The sequence below is a fragment of the Cygnus atratus genome, chromosome 26 (assembly GCF_013377495.2).
Source record: "Cygnus atratus isolate AKBS03 ecotype Queensland, Australia chromosome 26, CAtr_DNAZoo_HiC_assembly, whole genome shotgun sequence".
Taxonomy (NCBI): Eukaryota; Metazoa; Chordata; class Aves; order Anseriformes; family Anatidae; genus Cygnus; species Cygnus atratus.
Window position 1 is genome coordinate 3,313,816 of NC_066387.1, and position 18,483 is coordinate 3,332,298.

At 59.0% G+C, this 18,483-nt stretch overlaps 2 protein-coding genes and 1 non-coding gene across 5 annotated transcripts; all 3 read left to right on the forward strand.

Annotated features, from left to right (window-relative positions):
• Window positions 1-1,858: 1,858 nt before the first annotated feature.
• EEF2 (eukaryotic translation elongation factor 2) lies at window positions 1,859-10,263 on the forward strand. Of its 2 annotated transcripts, none has more exons than XM_035568095.2 (15): window positions 1,859-2,036; window positions 2,763-2,977; window positions 3,578-3,759; window positions 3,845-4,056; window positions 4,831-5,009; window positions 5,393-5,498; window positions 5,808-5,921; window positions 6,119-6,257; window positions 6,690-6,885; window positions 7,102-7,360; window positions 7,714-7,821; window positions 8,278-8,631; window positions 9,016-9,198; window positions 9,287-9,419; window positions 9,810-10,263. In XM_035568095.2, exons 1-15 carry the CDS (start codon window positions 2,034-2,036, stop codon window positions 10,001-10,003), a joined length of 2,577 nt encoding a protein of 858 aa, XP_035423988.1. In that variant the 5' UTR covers window positions 1,859-2,033; the 3' UTR covers window positions 10,004-10,263. The 2 variants fall into 2 exon arrangements, with proteins under 2 accessions (XP_035423988.1, XP_035423989.1); XM_035568096.2 differs by lacking the exon at window positions 1,859-2,036 and adding an exon at window positions 2,527-2,675.
• LOC118259021 (small nucleolar RNA SNORD37) lies at window positions 5,556-5,624 on the forward strand. The gene has a single exon (XR_004781949.1). It is a non-coding gene; the product is annotated as a small nucleolar RNA SNORD37 (small nucleolar RNA).
• A 670-nt stretch (window positions 10,264-10,933) lies between the features above and the next one.
• DAPK3 (death associated protein kinase 3) lies at window positions 10,934-16,809 on the forward strand. Of its 2 annotated transcripts, XM_035568094.1 has the most exons (9): window positions 10,934-11,006; window positions 11,147-11,256; window positions 12,701-13,061; window positions 13,140-13,269; window positions 13,612-13,660; window positions 13,835-13,861; window positions 13,963-14,115; window positions 14,518-14,563; window positions 14,842-16,809. In XM_035568094.1, exons 2-9 carry the CDS (start codon window positions 11,195-11,197, stop codon window positions 15,382-15,384), a joined length of 1,371 nt encoding a protein of 456 aa, XP_035423987.1. In that variant the 5' UTR covers window positions 10,934-11,006; window positions 11,147-11,194; the 3' UTR covers window positions 15,385-16,809. The 2 variants fall into 2 exon arrangements, with proteins under 2 accessions (XP_035423987.1, XP_035423986.1); XM_035568093.1 differs by having other exon boundaries at window positions 10,941-11,006; window positions 12,701-13,269.
• The last annotated feature ends 1,674 nt before the right edge of the window (window positions 16,810-18,483 follow it).

Consider the following 18,483-nt stretch of genomic DNA (forward strand, 5'->3'; position numbering starts at 1 on the left):
TGGATAGAAATGACGGTCCCCAACCCCTGTTTTGTTCCTGCTGGGGTTTGGTTGCTCTATTTTTAAGTGTGGGGCCAGAACGTGCACAGCACTGACCCTCTTGTGTGGGCTGGCAGCTGCAGGCAGAGCTGTAGGAAATAATTCCAGGGGTTGGGGTGAAAAAGGATGCGATGGGAACTGGACCTGGTGCAGGGGAAGCTCCTGGGAAGCCAGCTGAGCATCTGCTGCTCGTGCATTACTGGCAGTGGCTTTACACAACAGGGGACAGACCCTGCGGATCCTTGCTGTTGGTGGACACAGAGGTTTTCCAGCACTTTCCTTCCTCTCGTCCTCAGCCCCACGTGCTAATTAAACAAAAAGACAATTAGCTGGTTTCCCAGGCAGGCCGACATGTTAATCAGGCTGCCCAGCATTCCCTTCCAGTCTAGCAAAAGCCAGCATTGGTGCTAAAAATTCAAACAGTTGCTATGGCAACTCTAACAGCTGATAACTCATCCTGTCACAGGGAAAGCACAGGATGCAGCCTCCCAGGGCCAAAGTGATCCCTGGTGCAGCTCCGCCGCTGTCCTGCTGGGACCACGGTGGGCAGAGGGGCTGATGGGCTGGGAATTTGGCAGCAGCTGTGGCTGCCTGGCAGGGTGGTTTGGGGACAAAGTGGCGCAGATTCATGAAAGTTCTCTTAATGTTGTAGGTGATGGAGGTGGAGCGACTGTCCTATGATGCTATGGGGAAGGAAGAAAAAAGAAGCAAAATGTGTATGCTGTGGAGATGGTGATGTTCCACCATGTGGAGTCCCTCTTTGCTTTGTCCATCTTTGTGATCTCCTTTTAATTTGCTCCTAGCTCAGGTAATTCTGTTCACTGCACAACGCTTTGGGTTTTCTGTACAACAACACAGAGCAAGTGTGGGCAGCCTTTCTGTGCTCGGCTTGAAGGACTCCTCCTGAAAACACACTCAGGGTCATTCCCCGCACCACACAGTCCCTGCCCCAGCCCTTTTTGGAGCAGGGATCAGGAATGGTGCAGCCAGCAGGACCAGGGAGGCGATCGTCCCCCTGTGCTCTGCTGTGGTGAGGCCGCACCTTGAGTTCTGGGTTCAGTTTTGGGCCCCTCAGTACAAGAAGGACATCGAGGCCCTGGAGCATGTCCAGAGCAGGGCTATGAAGCTGGTGAAGGGTCTGGAGCACAAGTCCTGTGAGGAGCAGCCAAGGGAACTGGGGGTGTTTGGTCTGGAGCAGAGGAGGCTCAGGGGAGACCTTATTGCTCTCTGCAACTACCTGAAAGGAAGGGGTGAGGAGCTGGGGGTCGGCCTCTTCTCACAGATAACTAGAGACAGGGCTAGAGGGAATGGCCTCGAGGTGTGCCAGGGGAGGTTCAGGCTGGAAATGAGGAGACATTTCTGTCAGAAAGAGCAGTCAGGCATTGGGACGGGTTGCCCAGGGAGGCGGTGGAGTCACCGTCCCCGGGGGTGTTCGAGGAAAGGTTGGACATGGTGCTTAGGGACATGGTTTAGTGGTGACATTGGTGGTAGGGTGGTTGCACCGGATGATTTTGGAGGCTTTTTTTTTTTTTTTTACTGATTCTAGCATTCTGTGACCGGGCTCGCTTCCTTCAGCCCCAGCGGGCCCAGCGCAGGGCCCCGCCCGGCGACAGGGGGCGCTGCAGACCCCCCCCCCCACTGGCAGGCGCATGCGCAAAGCGTCGGTGACAGGACGGGGTGGTGGGCGTGGCCTAAAATAAAGGAGGCGTGGTCTATCGGGAAAGGGGGCGTGACCTCCCCATGGCCGGGGCTGGAGCCCGCCCGCCTATAGAGTCACGGGCAGCTGGGAGCTAGACAGGCGCGGCTGCGCATGCGTACTGGGCACGAACCGCGCAGGCTCCGCCCCCCGGCCGGCGCCGCCGTATAAAAGGGGGGCGGTTGACGTCAGCGCTCTCTTCCGCCCGCTCTGCGCTCGCCACCGAGACAGGGCCGCCGCTGCCGCCATTACCGCTCCCCCCCCCCCCGCCTCGTAGAATCCGCCGCCATCCACCATCATGGTGAGCCCCCGCGTCCTGCCGCCGCCCGGGGGGGTCGGAGGGGACCTCGAACTGGTTGCGGGACCGGGGATCGCTGCCCCAGGAGGGCCGGCGGCGGGGCATGGGTCTGGCGCTGCGGGCCGGGCCTGTGCTGAGGGGTGGGGCTGGACGGGGGTGACCGGGGGGGGTGGGGGGGGTGGGGGGGGGAGGGAGGTGCCGTGGCAGCCCCTTGGGGGCCCTCCCGTGCTGGTGCCGGGTTGTGTGGGACCCGGCCGCGCTGCTCCCTGCCCGGCGGGGGGAGCGGCGGTGATGTGGCAGTGGAACGGGGCCGGGAGGCCACCGGGCGTTATGTAACGCTGCGGGCCCGGCGGGGGCAGCCTCGCAGGCTGTCGTTTACCTAGAACGCCTTTCATGCAGGGTTTCTGCTCGATAAGGGTTAGGTTTTCAGCAGGGTTTGCCTCAAGGAGACAGCCGGTAGCGGGGTTTGTAGGATGTGCTCGGGGTGGCGGCTGCTGCTGGGCGCCTGCAGCGCGAGCCTGGGCCTCGCTGTTCGTAACGCTGGTGCCTGCAGTGCCCTTGGTGTCCCTTCCGTGGGGCGTCTCGTAGCGTCGGCTGCGCAGGCAGAATTGATGTCAGCAGGAGTAAACTTGGCACTGCCAGGTATTGGCGTTGTTGGTTGGCCTTCCTGGAAAAAACAAAGTTTGCTTTTTTTATACACTGTGTTTTTTTCGCCTTTCTCTTTTCAAGGTGAACTTCACAGTAGACCAGATACGGGCCATCATGGACAAAAAGGCCAACATCAGGAACATGTCTGTGATTGCCCACGTTGATCATGGCAAATCAACCCTGACTGATTCTCTGGTATGCAAAGCTGGTATCATCGCCTCTGCCCGCGCGGGGGAGACTCGTTTCACTGACACAAGAAAGGATGAGCAGGAACGGTGCATCACCATCAAATCAACGTGAGTTGTCGTTCTTCAGGCGCTTTAATGCTTCTAGTGCACGGTCTGACCTTGGAGGTGCTTTGAATCCTAGGCTGTTTTTTTTCTTGAGCTCGAAGAAGAAATCATCAGGCATTCTCTGGTCACATCACTCAGAAGCTTGCCTCGTTCTTGTGAGAATTGCTTAAATGAAAGAACAAGTATTGGGGTTGGTGTTCACAGGAGCCCTGTGGTATGGAGGCTGTCTGGTGAGCTGCCACTGTTCTTAGGAGTGTCTCTGCCTGCAGACGGGGCTGTGTCACCATGGGTGGCTGAGGAGTGTGAAAGGGGATGGGAAGGGATTAGATGTAGTAGAAAAAGCAGAAATACTTGTCTGAAAGTACTCTTTGGGCACTTCGAATCGCCGGAAGTGGTTATGGTTTCAGGAAAGCATAAGAAGCACAGTTCTCAGCTTCTGAGTATCTTCTGTGCTGGCCTCCCAGGAATGTGATTGAAGAAATCCTGAAGCCGAAGTGCAGCTTCTGTGCAGGATGAAAGGCAGATCCTAATTGCATGTTTGTTTCTAAGCACTGGGGAGTGGTAATGCGTGGTTAGAAACTTCGAGTTTTTGTTTTATTTCAGAGCTATTTCTCTATTTTATGAGCTCTCTGAAAATGATTTGGCCTTCATCAAGCAGAGCAAGGATGGTTCTGGTTTTTTGATCAACCTGATCGACTCTCCTGGGCACGTGGATTTCTCTTCAGAGGTCACTGCTGCTCTTCGTGTCACTGACGGTGCCCTGGTTGTTGTCGACTGTGTCTCTGGTAAGGTTTTCTGTATCCGTGTGTAACTGCAGTGTACCTTGGTCAAGCTTGAAGATAAGAGAACTAATTCCCATGCGTTTGACAGGCGTGTGCGTGCAGACAGAGACCGTGCTGCGTCAGGCCATTGCTGAGAGGATCAAGCCTGTCCTGATGATGAACAAGATGGACCGAGCGCTGCTGGAGCTGCAGCTGGAGCCAGAAGAGCTGTACCAGACCTTCCAGCGCATCGTTGAAAATGTCAATGTCATCATCTCCACGTACGGAGAAGGAGAAAGCGGTCCCATGGGAAATATCATGGTAAGTGAGTGGCTGTGGACACTGCCTGCAAAATAAGCCACTTGAGCAACAGCAAGCAGTTGTGGCCTTTCTGTAGTCCTTTGCCCTATCGAAGAGAAGTGAGGCTGGAATAATGAGCATACCCCTGCTACCCAGACTCCACTGGTTTGGGGATCCTGCTTGCTTTCCTTCAGAATCTTCTGTTAGCACAAGCCCTGAGCAAATGAAGATTGTAAATCCAGGAAAGTACCTTCCCTCTGTAGGACTTCTTATGCACCTGGCGTCAGGTGATGCGAGATCCTTGGCTCCTGCTCAGCACCAGTCTGCAGCCGTCTCCTGAGACGGAAGGGCACTTGGTGTCCGTTGTACCTCTGTTCTGTGCTCCCTGCTGGCCTCCTGAGCAATGAGCAGGACTTCTGGCTGGAGAAAACCTGTGTGCTTTGTTCCTGTTGAGCACTTTTGTGCATGTTACAGGTGTTCATATGCTGCTGATGATCCCTGTTAAGGACGAGAGTCTTATTTGCATGCAAGTTAAGCAGATGTTGAGCTGCTTGAAGTGAAGAACAGTCAGCTGAACTGGGAAAAACTGATCCAGTTCTGTTACAAAGCTAAAATTGGGCAGTCTGATCCCTTGGGCAAATGGTGGCAGTCACAGAAATGCTCGAGGGTTCTGTAGCTCTGAGGCTTCATCTTCAAACTCTGCTGAGTGGTGTTTGAGGCCGGCTGCCGGGACGTTCCCTGTCTGTAACAGCTGTTGTTGCTCCTCTGTAACCCAACCGCTTGTTGCTTTTTCAGATCGATCCAGTGCTTGGTACAGTTGGCTTTGGTTCTGGTCTGCACGGCTGGGCTTTCACTTTGAAACAGTTTGCTGAAATGTATGTTGCAAAGTTTGCTGCCAAGGGTGACGCCCAGCTGAATCCATCGGAGCGTGCCAAGAAAGTAGAAGACATGATGAAGAAGCTGTGGGGAGATAGGTGAGCAGTTGGGGCTGACTTTAGTTTCCAGGCGAGCTGTGTGCCCGCAACCTGATGGTGCAGAAGATCAGTGAGGAGGGGAGGACGTGGTTGTGCCCGTTCGCAGCCCTGTCTCACATAATTGGTCCTTCTGCTAGCTTTGGTTCAGAGATCTGTCTCCCACTAAATCTTTACAGAATAGGAAAGCCAGACAAGTGGGGAGGGGATGGTGAGCTGGCGATGTGAGTAAATGCATTTTGGCCAGCTCTGAAAGCCTGGGAGTGATTGGGAAAGTAGAGTTCTTACTCAGCAGCTCTTTCCTCTGCCCTGAGCTAAGCAGAAAAAGCCACAACTCTGTGCCTGGACTGGGCATTGATAGCTGTCTGGCATAATTCTTTCTCCAGGTATTTTGATCCTGCTACTGGCAAGTTCAGCAAGTCTGCCACTGGCCCTGATGGAAAGAAACTGCCCAGGACGTTCTGCCAGCTCATCCTTGACCCCATCTTCAAGGTGTGTTTCTTAGTGCTCAGCCCTTGTTGGTGCCTTAAGATCCCGGTTGTGCTGCAGTGCGTGATGATGGAAAATTTCTTCACTTTGACCTGACGCGTTTGATTGAAGAAATTTGAGTATCTGACACAAGGCTAGCTCATTACTCTGCAGGCAGGGAAGCTGGTAGCAGATAAGGGGAAGGCAAGTATGTGCCTAAGTCTGTATGGATTTAATGGGGTGGAAGGTCAGAACGCAGGTTCTGTAGAGTGTAGAGTTTGTGCTGCTGCTGCAGACTGGGTCCCAAGGCATTCACGAATGTTGCTATTTTAGGTTTTTGATGCAATCATGAGCTTCAAGAAGGAGGAGGCAGCTAAACTGATTGAGAAACTGGACATCAAGCTTGACAGTGAAGATAAGGACAAGGAGGGCAAGCCCCTGCTGAAGGTGAGATTGGTCTGAACCCTCTGTGAGGAGAGGTCAGAAGTGGGGCTGATCCCCCTGCATGAACGTACTCGGCAGCTACAAATCCTGCTTGGGTTGGAAGGTGCTGTGCACTGCTCAGAGGGGAGTGAGGAGGGGAAGGTTAACTGCTCGGCTTCGAACAATCTGCTTGGGTCTTACTCCTCTAATTTCCGCCTCAGGCTGTGATGAGGCGGTGGCTGCCTGCTGGAGATGCCCTGCTGCAGATGATCACCATCCACCTGCCTTCTCCTGTCACGGCCCAGAAGTACCGCTGCGAGCTGCTCTATGAGGGACCCCCCGATGATGAGGCTGCCATAGGTACAATGAGCCCCTTCTCTGCCGTGAGGGATCTCTTCACGTAACTGCTTAGCGGTCTGAAATGCCTGTAGCTGTCTTGTTCTGCGTCCTCAGCTTAGTAGCTCCTCTAATTCTTGACCCCGTAGCTCTTCTAGCACGGATCAAACAGGCTTACTGGGTAGCACTTTACTCGGGAGCGTTGAGCTAGGTAAGTAACTGGAGAGAAGCCAGGGTGTGTGCCAAAGGCTCAGGCTGAGCCTGTATTTGTTTAAAAGATCCCTGGTAAAAGATCTCTTGGCAGTCTGATCTCTCTCACTGGTAGTGCTGGCCAGCTGGATAGAAGGGAACAGGCGGGGGCACTGTTGGGTACATTCTCATGATTAGGGGGCCGTGGGTGGTTATGCTGATTGCCGGAAATATCACTGAATTAAATTGATTTTTCCTTCTTCCCAGGTATTAAGAACTGTGACCCCAAAGGCCCCCTGATGATGTATATCTCTAAAATGGTGCCAACCTCCGACAAGGGACGTTTCTACGCTTTTGGACGTGTTTTCTCTGGTCTCGTCTCAACTGGCTTGAAAGTCAGGATCATGGGACCCAACTACACACCTGGCAAGAAGGAGGATCTGTACCTAAAGCCAATCCAAAGGTCAGTCCTGGCTGGGTGGAGTGTGATCACAACTGTGGTTCAGGTTTGTGGTTCTAGAACTGTTCTGGGCCGGTTCTAGAACCGTGTTGGGTCTATTCTTAAGTCTGAGGCCGTGAAAAAGGCTTGGCCGCTGATCTCAAGTCCCACAGCTCTGGGATGCTGCCTTGTGGGACTTCATCCTTCAAACCCAGGTGAAACAGCCTTCTCTTTCTTCAGGACCATTCTCATGATGGGCCGCTACGTCGAACCCATCGAGGACGTGCCTTGTGGAAACATCGTTGGTCTGGTTGGTGTCGACCAGTTCCTTGTGAAGACTGGAACCATAACCACCTTCGAGCACGCTCACAACATGAGAGTCATGAAGTTCAGCGTCAGCCCCGTCGTGCGTGTGGCTGTTGAAGCCAAGAACCCAGCCGACCTGCCCAAGCTAGTGGAAGGACTGAAGCGTCTCGCCAAGTCTGACCCTATGGTGCAGGTGAATGTCTGAGAGTTTGAGGTGCAGGAGATTCCCTGGTCCTGCTGACACAGTAGGCTTCTGGTGGGAGTTGTTCTTTTTGGCCTTTGTGATTGCACTGGGCGCGCTGGCAGGGAAATGTCCTCAGCTGGATGCTGGTCCCAGCCTTACCAGAGCGCGAAGGAACGGAGCGTTTCACCTTTGGGCTGGTACTGAGTCATCCTCAGACCAGTGGAAAGAGTTCCCCAAACCAGCCCCATGAGTCAGAAGCCCGATGGTCTCTGGTTTTTTGCCAAATGTTAGTGGTTTATGTGCAAGAGCTTCCGTTGCGTTGCAGTCAGAAGTCTCACCTGCTGCATTAATGCTCTTCGCAGTGCATCATTGAGGAGTCTGGAGAGCACATCATTGCTGGTGCAGGGGAGCTGCACTTGGAAATCTGCCTGAAGGATCTGGAAGAGGACCATGCTTGCATTCCTATAAAGGTACGGCTGCTGCACGCAGCCTGGTGGGCTGAGGGGCTGCTGGGGCAGAACGACTCTGCAGCTTGTAACCTCCTAACTGACAACACGGATGCAGCTGCCTGTCTCTGCAGCTCCTGCCACCGGGGAGCAAATGCCTGGGGTGCCAGTTACTGCAGCGGCAGTTTAAGAATTCCAGCTATGGTGGATGGAGCGGAGCGCGAGGCTCACACAGCTCCTGATCTGATTTACTGCTGGCCGCTTAACACTGCGTTTTGTTACGCTGCCTGTAAAGCAGCGTGGGTCGGGTGTTGCCCCGATGTGAGTGCTGTCTACGCAAACTTGCAGCCAGTGGGGGCTGCTCTTGAAGTCAAAGCAGTAAGAGTTTGGTGCTAGACCTGTTCTGCCTTAGCGCTGGTGTGAGCTGCAGTGCGGTCAGTGTCTCACTGCTGTTCTCTGCTGTGCTGTTTGTCGCCGCAGAAATCTGATCCTGTTGTGTCTTACCGTGAGACAGTCAGCGAGGAATCCAACGTGATGTGCCTTTCCAAGTCCCCCAACAAACACAATAGGCTGTACATGAAGGCCCGGCCCTTCCCCGATGGATTGGCTGAAGACATTGACAAGGGCGAGGTCTCTGCTCGCCAGGAGTTGAAACAGCGAGCTCGCTACCTGGCCGAGAAGTACGAGTGGGACGTCACCGAAGCCAGGAAGATCTGGTGCTTCGGTCCCGACGGCACTGGCCCCAACATCCTGACTGACATCACCAAGGGAGTGCAGTACCTGAACGAGATCAAGGACAGTGTGGTGGCTGGCTTCCAGTGGGCGACAAAGGAGGTAGGGGCCGTGCTTCTGGTGCTCAGCTTCTGGGGCTGACTGCTCCGGGGCGGCAGCGTGCGGAGTCCTGGAAAGCTGATGCTGAGGAGAGCTTTGGAAATAGTGCATGAAGAAGCTAGTAAAAGGCTTCAGTGCTCTGAGAAGCTGCACTGATGAATTGGAGGTAGGAGTAGCTGATTCTTAACGCATTGGCAAGGAAGATAAAATACTGAGTAGCTTCTCAGCGTAGCAGGTGAGCTGCTGTGCTCGCTGCCGTAGGACCCACTCCCAAGGAACACCAGTAAGCCTAGACACCAGTAAGCTGAGGGAGCAGAGCTTGCCAGTAGAGACTGCCGGCTGCTTTCTGCCCCCAGCGCTGGTTGACAGCCTGCTTCCCTTTCCCAGGGGGTCCTGTGTGAGGAGAACATGCGTGGTGTTCGCTTCGATGTGCACGATGTGACCCTGCACGCCGATGCCATCCACCGTGGAGGCGGGCAGATCATCCCCACTGCCAGGAGATGCCTGTATGCCTGCGTGCTTACTGCCCAGCCCAGGCTCATGGAGCCCGTCTACCTTGTGGAAATCCAGGTAAGGACAAAGTTCAGCCCAGAAGCTCCGAAGAACCCGCGTGTGCAAATGTGGGTGCGTATTTACAGTCCTGACCCCTCTCTTGCAGTGCCCAGAGCAGGTGGTTGGTGGCATCTACAGTGTGCTGAACAAGAAACGTGGCCACGTCTTCGAGGAGTCCCAGGTGGCCGGCACCCCCATGTTTGTGGTCAAGGCCTACCTGCCTGTCAACGAGTCCTTTGGTGAGTGGGGGAGCTCTGGGAGTGCTGCAAGGGGGGTGGTGCACGCGCTGACAGCCAGGGGCAGGTAAATCCTAAATTCTGCTCTGGAAGGAGAACCTTTATATTCTGCTGTTCCTTACCTGGATGTGCCTTGGGACGCAGGCTGCCAGGTGCCCTGCAAGTTACCATCCCTGGAGGTTTGGGGGTGCTCCTTTGGGGTCCTGTTGAAGGTTGTGGGTCACCAGCAGCACACCTAAAGGGGATGAGGGGCAGCTGGAAGGTCACTGTAGCTGAGGAGTGTGGCAAGTTCATGCTCTTGGACACCGCATACACCACATCCCTCCTGTGGGAGAGGTGATGACGTGAAGCTGTAGGGAAATGCACGCCTCTCATCTCTGCTCTCTCCTCCAGGTTTTACGGCTGACCTGAGGTCCAACACCGGCGGCCAGGCTTTCCCCCAGTGCGTGTTTGACCACTGGCAGATCCTGGCCGGGAACCCCTTCGACAGCACTACCCGTCCCTGCCAGCTGGTGGCCGAGACCCGCAAACGCAAAGGGCTGAAGGAGGGCATCCCCGCACTGGACAACTTCCTGGACAAGTTGTAAAAGCCCCCTGCCCCAGCATCACTGTCACTGTTGTTGGACTCGGAAAAAAAACTAACTAGCGTAACACCAGTGCAGCAGGCAAATGGTAGACTGCAGTGACCATCTCTTTGCATTGTACTTAAGCAGTTTCATAGCGATTTGAGACTTTCAACAAAAAAGCATTGATATTCAGCCTTATAGGTTTCTGTGTTGCACATGACTCATCTGGGGCCCCACTCGGTGCCATTGTAACTAAAACATTTCCACTTGATGCAACTAGAGTTGCCTGATTCCATATTTATTTGACTCGTGGGTGAGGAGGAGCATCTCTGCTTTATTTTCTGAGGGTGTAGAGTGGCTGGAGGTGGGGGAGCAGGGATGTGCTCAGTTCTTATCTCTCAAAGGGGGGGGGGGACGACGGTGCCCAACTGAACGCAAACCAGGTGCAGCCGGGGCTGGGGGGGGGGCGGGGGGCTGGCTCCTGTTAATGGCCTGTAGTGGGTTTTCAGGGAGGGGGTGTCCAGGGATTTCTGGTTGGGCAGAAACTAGAAGGCAAGGAGATCTCGTGCAGTGTGCTTGTCATCATGACCATCAACCAATGTATTAGTGCCACTGGAAATAATAAATTTGATATGGTGATTGAATAGTCGCGGGGGCTCCTGGCTTGGTTCCCTCCTGGAGGTGCCCGCGGCCGTTTCTCTTGGTAGCAGCGTGCTCTGTCCCCCTACCGGTCTGCTGCCGAGGCCCGCCGGCCTCCGGGGGGGGGCGGGGAATGCGGCGGGGGGGAGGAATGCGGGGGGGGGGGGCCGGGAGGCTGCGGGGGCCGGAGGCTGCACTTCGCAGCCGCGCCGGGAGGGGGCCGGGGGCGGGTCTCGAACCCGCGGCCGGGCGGCGTTCGCCCCCTCCCCCCTCGGTGACGTCATCGCACCGAGGGGCGGGGCCTTCGGGCGGCGCGGCAGCCAATGGGAGGCGCGGGGGGGCGGGGCCTGCGCTGTGCTGGAATGCGGCGGCGGCGGCGGCCCAGGTGGGGCCGGGCGGGGCGGGGCCGGGCCGGGGGGCGCTGAGGGGCGGGGGGGGGGGGCCGGGGGCCGGGGGGGGGCCGGGGGGGGGGCGGCTCCGGTCCCGCTGAGCGATCGCGGCCCCGCGGCCCGTGTCGTGCTCCAGGTGCTGAGCGGAGGCTCCCCCCGCCGGGGAAGCGGCGGCCCCGCGGCCATGTCCACCTTCCGGCAGGAGAGCGTGGAGGAGTTCTACGAGATGGGCGGAGAGCTCGGCAGGTAGGGGGCGGCTGGGGGGGCTGGGGGGGGCGGCGGGGGGCGTCACGGCGAGCGCTTACGTCACGGCGAGCGGTTACGTCACGACGAGCTCTTGCGTCAGAGTGAGCTTGTACATCACGACGAGCTCATGTCACGACGAGCGCTGACGTCATGATGAGATCTTACATCAGAGCGAGCTCTTACGTCACGATGAGCTCTTACGTCACAACGAGCTCTTACATCAGAGCGAGCTCTTTTGTCACGACGAGCTCTTACGTCACGACAAACTCTTATATCAGAGCTAGCTCTTATGTTGCAATGAGTTCTTACATCAGAGCGAGCTCTTACATCACGACGACCTCGTACTTCAGTGAGCTCTTTTGTCACGACGAGCTCTTATGTCGTGACGAGTTTTTACACCATGACGAGCTCTTACGTCACGACGAGCTCTTACATCAGAGCTCTCTCCTGTGGCAGCACAGCCCCCACGCTTCCCCACTGCCGCTCCCCACAGGCGCTGGGCTCGCCGTGCCGTGGTGCTGGGGCCCGGCCGCCCCACGCAGCAGCAGCCACGTGCCCGGGGGGGGGTTCGGGCTCTGCAGCCCCCCCAGGTCCCGCAGCCCTCAGCAGCCCCCCGGCACCCCTCAGGGCTGGGGCCCTGCCATAGGCCTCCGGTCCTCCCCCGGTGTGGGGTCTGCTGGTGCCTGGGCTGCCCCTGGGGAACGTGGCCGTGGCGGCTCCGCTCCGGGCCTTATAAGGCCTCTCGGGCGAGCGGGGCCGGTGGCAGGGCCGGGACGTCCCCGCATGCCGGCAGGGAGGGGACGGGGGGGACATGGGCCTGTGCCCCTCTCCTGGCCGCTGAGGGGCCGTGGGGGCTCGAGGGTGCCGGGAGGGACGGGTGCCAGGAGCGTCCCCGGCCTCTGTGGGCAGATTTCAGGCTTCCTCCCAGCCACTAGCGGCGACCACCGGGCTCCCAAGCAGCCGGGGAGCAGGGGCGGAGGCCACGATTATGGCCCGGCTGGGGGCTGAGCGGATCGGGATGGCATCTGCAGCTGCCTGGGCAGCGCGGGGACGAGCCGGCAGCCGCCGTGTCCTCGGGAGGAATTTCCTTCCTGCGTCCCACGCAGCGCCGCTCCGCGGGGGTTTGGTTTTAACGCCAGCTCCGGCTGAGCCGCGTGGTGCGTGCGGGGCTATGTGGGCAGCCGGGGTACCCCAGCCCTGCTGCACGGCCACGCCTGCCCCGGGGGTGGGTTTTTTCTCCTCCTGGCTCTGCTGTAGGGGCTTCAGTGCCCCCAGTCCCGTCCTACAGCCGGAGGAGCAATGCAGGGAGCAGATGGGTTGTGTCGGACACATATGGGAGGACCCCGATTCCAAAGAAGCCTGGGGGAGCTGTGCATCCTCCTGCACCGGTAGGCGCGGTGCGGGATGTCCTCTCCTCACCTTGCCCCTTCCCTGCCTCCCCCAGCGGCCAGTTTGCCATCGTGCGGAAGTGTCGGGAGAGGAAAACGGGCCTGGAGTACGCGGCCAAATTCATCAAGAAGCGGCGGCTCTCATCCAGCCGGCGCGGCGTGAGCCGGGAGGAGATCGAGAGGGAGGTGGACATCCTGCGGGAGATCCAGCACCCCAACATCATCACGCTGCACGACATCTTTGAGAACAAAACGGACGTGGTGCTGATCCTGGAGCTGGTCTCGGGGGGCGAGCTCTTTGACTTCCTGGCCGAGAAGGAGTCCCTGACGGAGGAGGAGGCCACCCAGTTCCTCAAGCAGATCCTGGACGGGGTGCACTACCTGCACTCCAAGCGCATCGCCCATTTTGACTTGAAGGTGAGGCCTGGCACGCGTGAGTACCTCGTGTCCGGCATTGGGGGGTGGGTGGTAAATGTCGCACCTCTCCCTCTGCAGCCGGAGAACATCATGCTGCTGGACAAGAACGTGCCAAACCCTCGCATCAAACTCATCGACTTCGGGATCGCCCACAAGATCGAAGCTGGGAACGAGTTCAAGAACATCTTTGGGACCCCAGAGTTTGTGGGTGAGGCCGGGCGGGCGTTGTTTGTGGGGGGGTCCCCAGCCAAGCATGCAGCAACGTCCCTGCTCCTTCCCTCTCCCACCATCTCCAAGATTTTGCCTCTCGTGCCTTTATGCAGCAATGAGTTCAGCGTCCGAACTGTGGCCCCGGGGTGGGCAGAGCAGCCAGACTCCTCGGTCCTGCCATCCTTGGGCACCCTAAGATTTGGGGGCAGAGCTGGGCTCCCCGCATCTCCCCGAAAGCTCCGGAGGAAGTGGCCGGGCAGGGGATGAATGCCTCGATGGGGACAGATTTAATTTTTTCTCCCCAGAATAAATCTGTTCTCTCCCTTCTTTCCTTCCAAAGCTCCGGAAATTGTGAACTACGAACCCCTGGGGCTGGAGGCGGACATGTGGTGAGTGGTTCCCCATGGGTCCCGGTGCTCTGCAGGCGGGCACAGCGTGCCAGCCCCGCTGCCGTCCCCGTGCGCTGCTTGGAGAAGAGCCGGGGCAGGGCAGGATGAGGCCCACTCGGTGCAGGGGTGAAGGGACCTGCAGGGCTTTGACCTCGTTTTCTCTCTGTTTTCCAGGAGCATTGGTGTCATCACGTACATCCTGTGAGTATCAGGGGTGCCGTGAGGGCAGGGATCAGGACCGCGGTGTCCCTGCCCCGTGCTCTGTCGCCTGCCTGGGGTGTGACGACCCGCTCTCGCCACAGGTTGAGCGGGGCCTCTCCCTTCCTGGGGGAGACGAAGCAAGAGACCTTGACCAACATATCGGCTGTGAACTACGACTTCGACGAGGAGTATTTCAGCAACACCAGCGAGCTGGCCAAGGACTTCATCCGACGCCTGCTTGTCAAGGACCCCAAGTGAGAGGCAGGGAGCAGACAACAGGGATTAACCAGGGGAGGGGATGGTCCCCGGGTACAGGCAGCCCCCACGCCTGCTCTCCTCCTCTCCACGTTAGGGTTTCTCTCTGAGCCTGCCGTGCTGCCTGACGCCACCTCTGGCTGTCCCTGCTGAGCTGGTTTAGAATCCCATTTATTCCCCCATTCCTTCCCCTTTGCTCTTTGTTTTCTGCTGGTTGTAGGATTCAAAGTCTCTTCCCCGTGTCAGCATGGAGTGGATTTTGCCAGAATCGTGGTGTCTCTAGGAGCACCCGGTGGCTGCAGCAGCTTAGGAGGGAATTGGGCTCATGAGAAAGGGTTGAACCAAGGGATAAACCACGCGTTCGGGCAGCCCCTCTGATCACAGCTTCGCTGTCGTTGCAGGAAGCGGATGACGATAGCTCAAAGCCTGGAGCACCCATGGATTAAGGTATGAAGTTAGTGGTGTCTTTTGGGTGTCCAGCTTCCAGGAGGTCAGGGGGAGGAGGTTTTGGATTAAGGTATGAAGTTAGTGGTGTCTTCTGGGTGTCCAACTTCCAGGAGGTCAGGGGGTGGAGGTTTGTGTGTTTGCAGCTCTCAGCTGCTCCTCCAGCCCTGCCGGGGCTGGTTTGGCTCCGCTGCAGCACCGGTGGGTGTGGAGGAAGAGGCAGGCGGTCCCGTTCCCGCTCTTCTGGCCGTGCCCTACGCCGTGGCTGTCCCTCTCCCCAGGTGATCAAGAGGAGGAACGTCCGCAATGAGGACAACGGCAAGAAGCCCGAGCGCCGCCGGCTGAAGACGACGCGCCTGAAGGAGTACACCATCAAATCGCACTCCAGCATGCCGCCCAACAACACGTACATCAACTTCGAGCGCTTCTCCAAGGTCATGGAGGAGGTGGCTGCGGCCGAGGAGAGCCTCCGAGAGCTGGAGAGGAACAAGAAGTCCTTCCAGGAGGACATCGAGGCTCTGCTGTCCATCTACGAGGAGAAGGAGTCGTGGTACAAGGAGGAGAACGAGAGCATCAGCCAGGACCTCCGCCAGATCCGGCAGGAGCTGCAGAAGACGGAGGCGCTGAAGAAGCAGACACAAGAGGAGACCAAGAGCGTGCTGCAGGCGGCCAACGGCCTCAAGAGGCGCTACCGAAAGCTGGAGAACCACTACGAGGCGCTGGCCAAGCAGGTGGCCTCGGAGATGAAGTTCGTGCAGGAGCTGGTGTGGTCCATCGAGCGCGAGAAGCTGCAGAGCGGCGAGGGGGACGGCAGCATCCGCTAGCCCGCCCCGGTGCTGGTGGGTCGAGGGGAGCCCCCGGGGCCCGCAGGGAGGGCCGCTGCCCCCCGCAGCCGAGCTTTGCTTGTTTGCCCGGAGCAGTAGCAGATTGCAGCAGCTTTTAGTGTAGGAGCGAGGCTCCTGGGGGAGCACGGGTCCGGTGAGCGGCGCTGCCTCTCAGCCTCACTGCCCCCGGGGGGGTTGGCATCCATCCGTCGTCCCCACGCAGGAGGCGGCGCTGAAGGAACCTCGGTGGTTCTGCCCCTTGCTCGCCAAAGGGGCCGATCCAGCAAGAGGCCTTCAGTAGCTGTCCCTGATGTCTCTCAGCTTCAATTTTTTCCCCCCTTTTTACCACCATCTGCCCAGACCCGGGTCTGTTCCTGCTCGGACGTCAGGCGGCAATGGGGGACTTGTGGGACCATAGCAAAGGGATCCCGAGCGGGCTCTGACTGCTGGGCTCAGGGGTGGCATGCGGGCAGCTTGCACGTCCCGGGAGACCTCTGCCCCGGGGGGGCTCGAGGCTCCCGGCTTGTACTCGCCTGGCTTTTGGCTTTCTGTGTGCGGCTCTCGCTTCGCTCGCCGTCTGCATGCTCCCCATGCTTGAGCTGGGTGCTCCCCCGGCTGCGTTGCCACTGGAGCTGGGGACCACTCCTCTCCTCCGCACCCCTGGGATGCCCTGGGGTCCAGCCTGTGTCTTCTCGGAGCCCCAAGCCCTCGGGGCTCCTTCTCTCCGTGCCTCCAGAGGCTGCTGTTGCCTCTTTGCTTCGCTTTCCTGGGTGCTGGGCACCAGATCGGCCCGTGGAGGTGGCGAGCTCCTCACGGGGCCTTTGGCCACGGGGCTGTGCTCCCCTCCGGCACCGAGCTCGTCCTTGTCCCCGTCCTCCCCTCGGTCCCTCGGGAGCTGTGGCATTGTCCCCTGGCTCGTGGGGTCTTTTTGGGGTGGCGTCAGAGCTCTCTCAGCAGCTCGTCCTTCGCAACTCCCATCCACTGGTGCTTGCTCTTCCTCCCTGGGGTCTCTGGCTCTGTCCTCAGCGCTCAGAGGCTCGTGCTTTGTCCAAGTGCGGGGGGAATTGGCCGACCTCTGCTTGGGTCGGTTGCTTCCCCCCTTTCTTGTGCCTTTTCCCAAGACCTCTGTGGCCTGGGCTGGCCTGCGCGGGCCCCCGAGTTGCCAGGAAGGTTCCTGGCTCCACGTGGCCTTCTCGCGTGTTCCTTTGCTCCCGGCAGCGTCTGGTGTGACCCTCACCCCGGGGCTGCAGTGCTGGGAGGGAAAAACATCAGAAAAGTGGCTTCTCCCAGATTTTGTTCCCATTCATCACTGCTCCTCGGTGGGAGGCAGGACCTGGGCTGCTTGCAGCTCACTCGGCTTTTGAATCCGGACACAGGACAGCACCCTCCGTCCCCTTTTAACAAAATAAAGATTTCTGTACCCTGGCCCGTGCTGTAGGGTGGGGTTGGGGTGGCGGGGAGGGGGTGCGTCTGTGAATTAGGGAGGGTCCTGGGGGGTGGGGAAGGCCTGGGGAGTTTACGGGGGGATCCCTGCCCTTTTCCCCAGGACCCTCCCTAATGGGGTCCGGGGAACGAGGTCCCGAGTCGCTGCAGGCATGCGGGGGCCGGGGCCGGGTTTCTGCCAGGACCATCGAGGGGGTTCCGGCTGCCCACGCTCTGGAGAGACGGAGCCAAGACGAAGCTGAATTTGATCTGGGGGAATCACCGGCCAAATCCTCCTGCGAGCGGGTGGCGAGTGTCCCTCTGGCTCCGAGCACCACGGCGCAGGGGCAGTGGGGTCCAGATCCGGCCGCATTTAGCCAGGACCGAGCCCAAACCCCAAGGGCTTTGGGGGGGGGGACCCACTGACCCCATTGCCGGGGCCACCCGAGGCTCCTCTGGGCACGAGAGGGACGCGGGCACGCCATGGGGACACACCATGTGCCCCCGCTGACGTGCCTGCGGGGTGTCGGTTTCATCCCAGCTCGCGGGGCATGCGGATGGGGGATAATTTTAGTCATCCCTCCTCTCCAGCCAACGCGCTGGCATCCAGGGCCCGAGGGCGACAGCGTGACCGCACAGCGCCCCGCGCACGGGGCCTCGGGCAGGATCAGTGCCACGGCCCCCCGGGGATGGCGGGGCTGGGGGTGTACGGGGCTGGGGGCGGTGGGGTCTGGCTGCGGGGCTGCTGCCGCCCCGTTCCCTTGGGTGCTCCTGGCAGCCGGGAACTGGTCAGGGTGGGAGCTTGGTGGCCCTGGAGGTGCTCAGGACCCTTCGGTGCAGCCTGCAGCTCAGGGCCAGGCCCTGGTTTTCCTCACAGGCCTCCCGGAGCCTGGCTGCTCTCCCCCTCCTTGGGAAAGGTGACGCCGTGGTGGCTTTGGGGTCTGGCCGGGGAAATTCAGAGCTGGGGAAGAGAGCCCAGAAGAACCAGGCTGGTGGGGCTGGGCGGTGGTCACTGGTACTGGTGGGGCTGGGCTGTGGTCACTGGTACTGGTGCTGCTGGCCCATTTGGGCCCATGAGTGCTGACCTCACGGTGGTGACAAGGCTGGGGGCTGCTGTTGGGGTGCCATTTATTAGGGTTACAACTGTCCCCCCACAGCTCCATGTCCATACAGGTGCGACAACAGGGACAGGGCCCCCTCTCCGCCCCCCAGCTCCGTGGCAGGAGTTGGGGGCTGCCACTGGCTGAACCCATCCCGATTCCCTCTGGCTGCCCCTGTATGTGGGGCTGGTGGCTGGGAACCAGCAGGGACACCGCTTTCTGCCCAGTTTAGCTTTCGGTCAAGGGGTTTTGGGGTCCCCGCTGGGCAGAGGGGTGGCCCACAGCCCTCTCGCACCCCTCGCATCAGGGCCGGAGCTCGGGTGCTGCCAACCAGCGGCTGCTGCATTTCATCCGCTCTGACGTGGCCTTTTGTCAGCAGAGCCAGCGCACGAAGGGATGTATGGAAATCCTATAGCCACAGCTGTTCCCGAGCTGGACAAAGTTCACATAGTGCTGAGGCTGCCGGGGCGCCTGTCCCACCATGGGTTTTGGTTTCAGGCTCCCCAAAGATTTCTGGCCATGCAGCCCCAGCCCTGCTGCCCCTGTGGCCGCCGGGCCTGGGGGTGGTGGTGCTGGG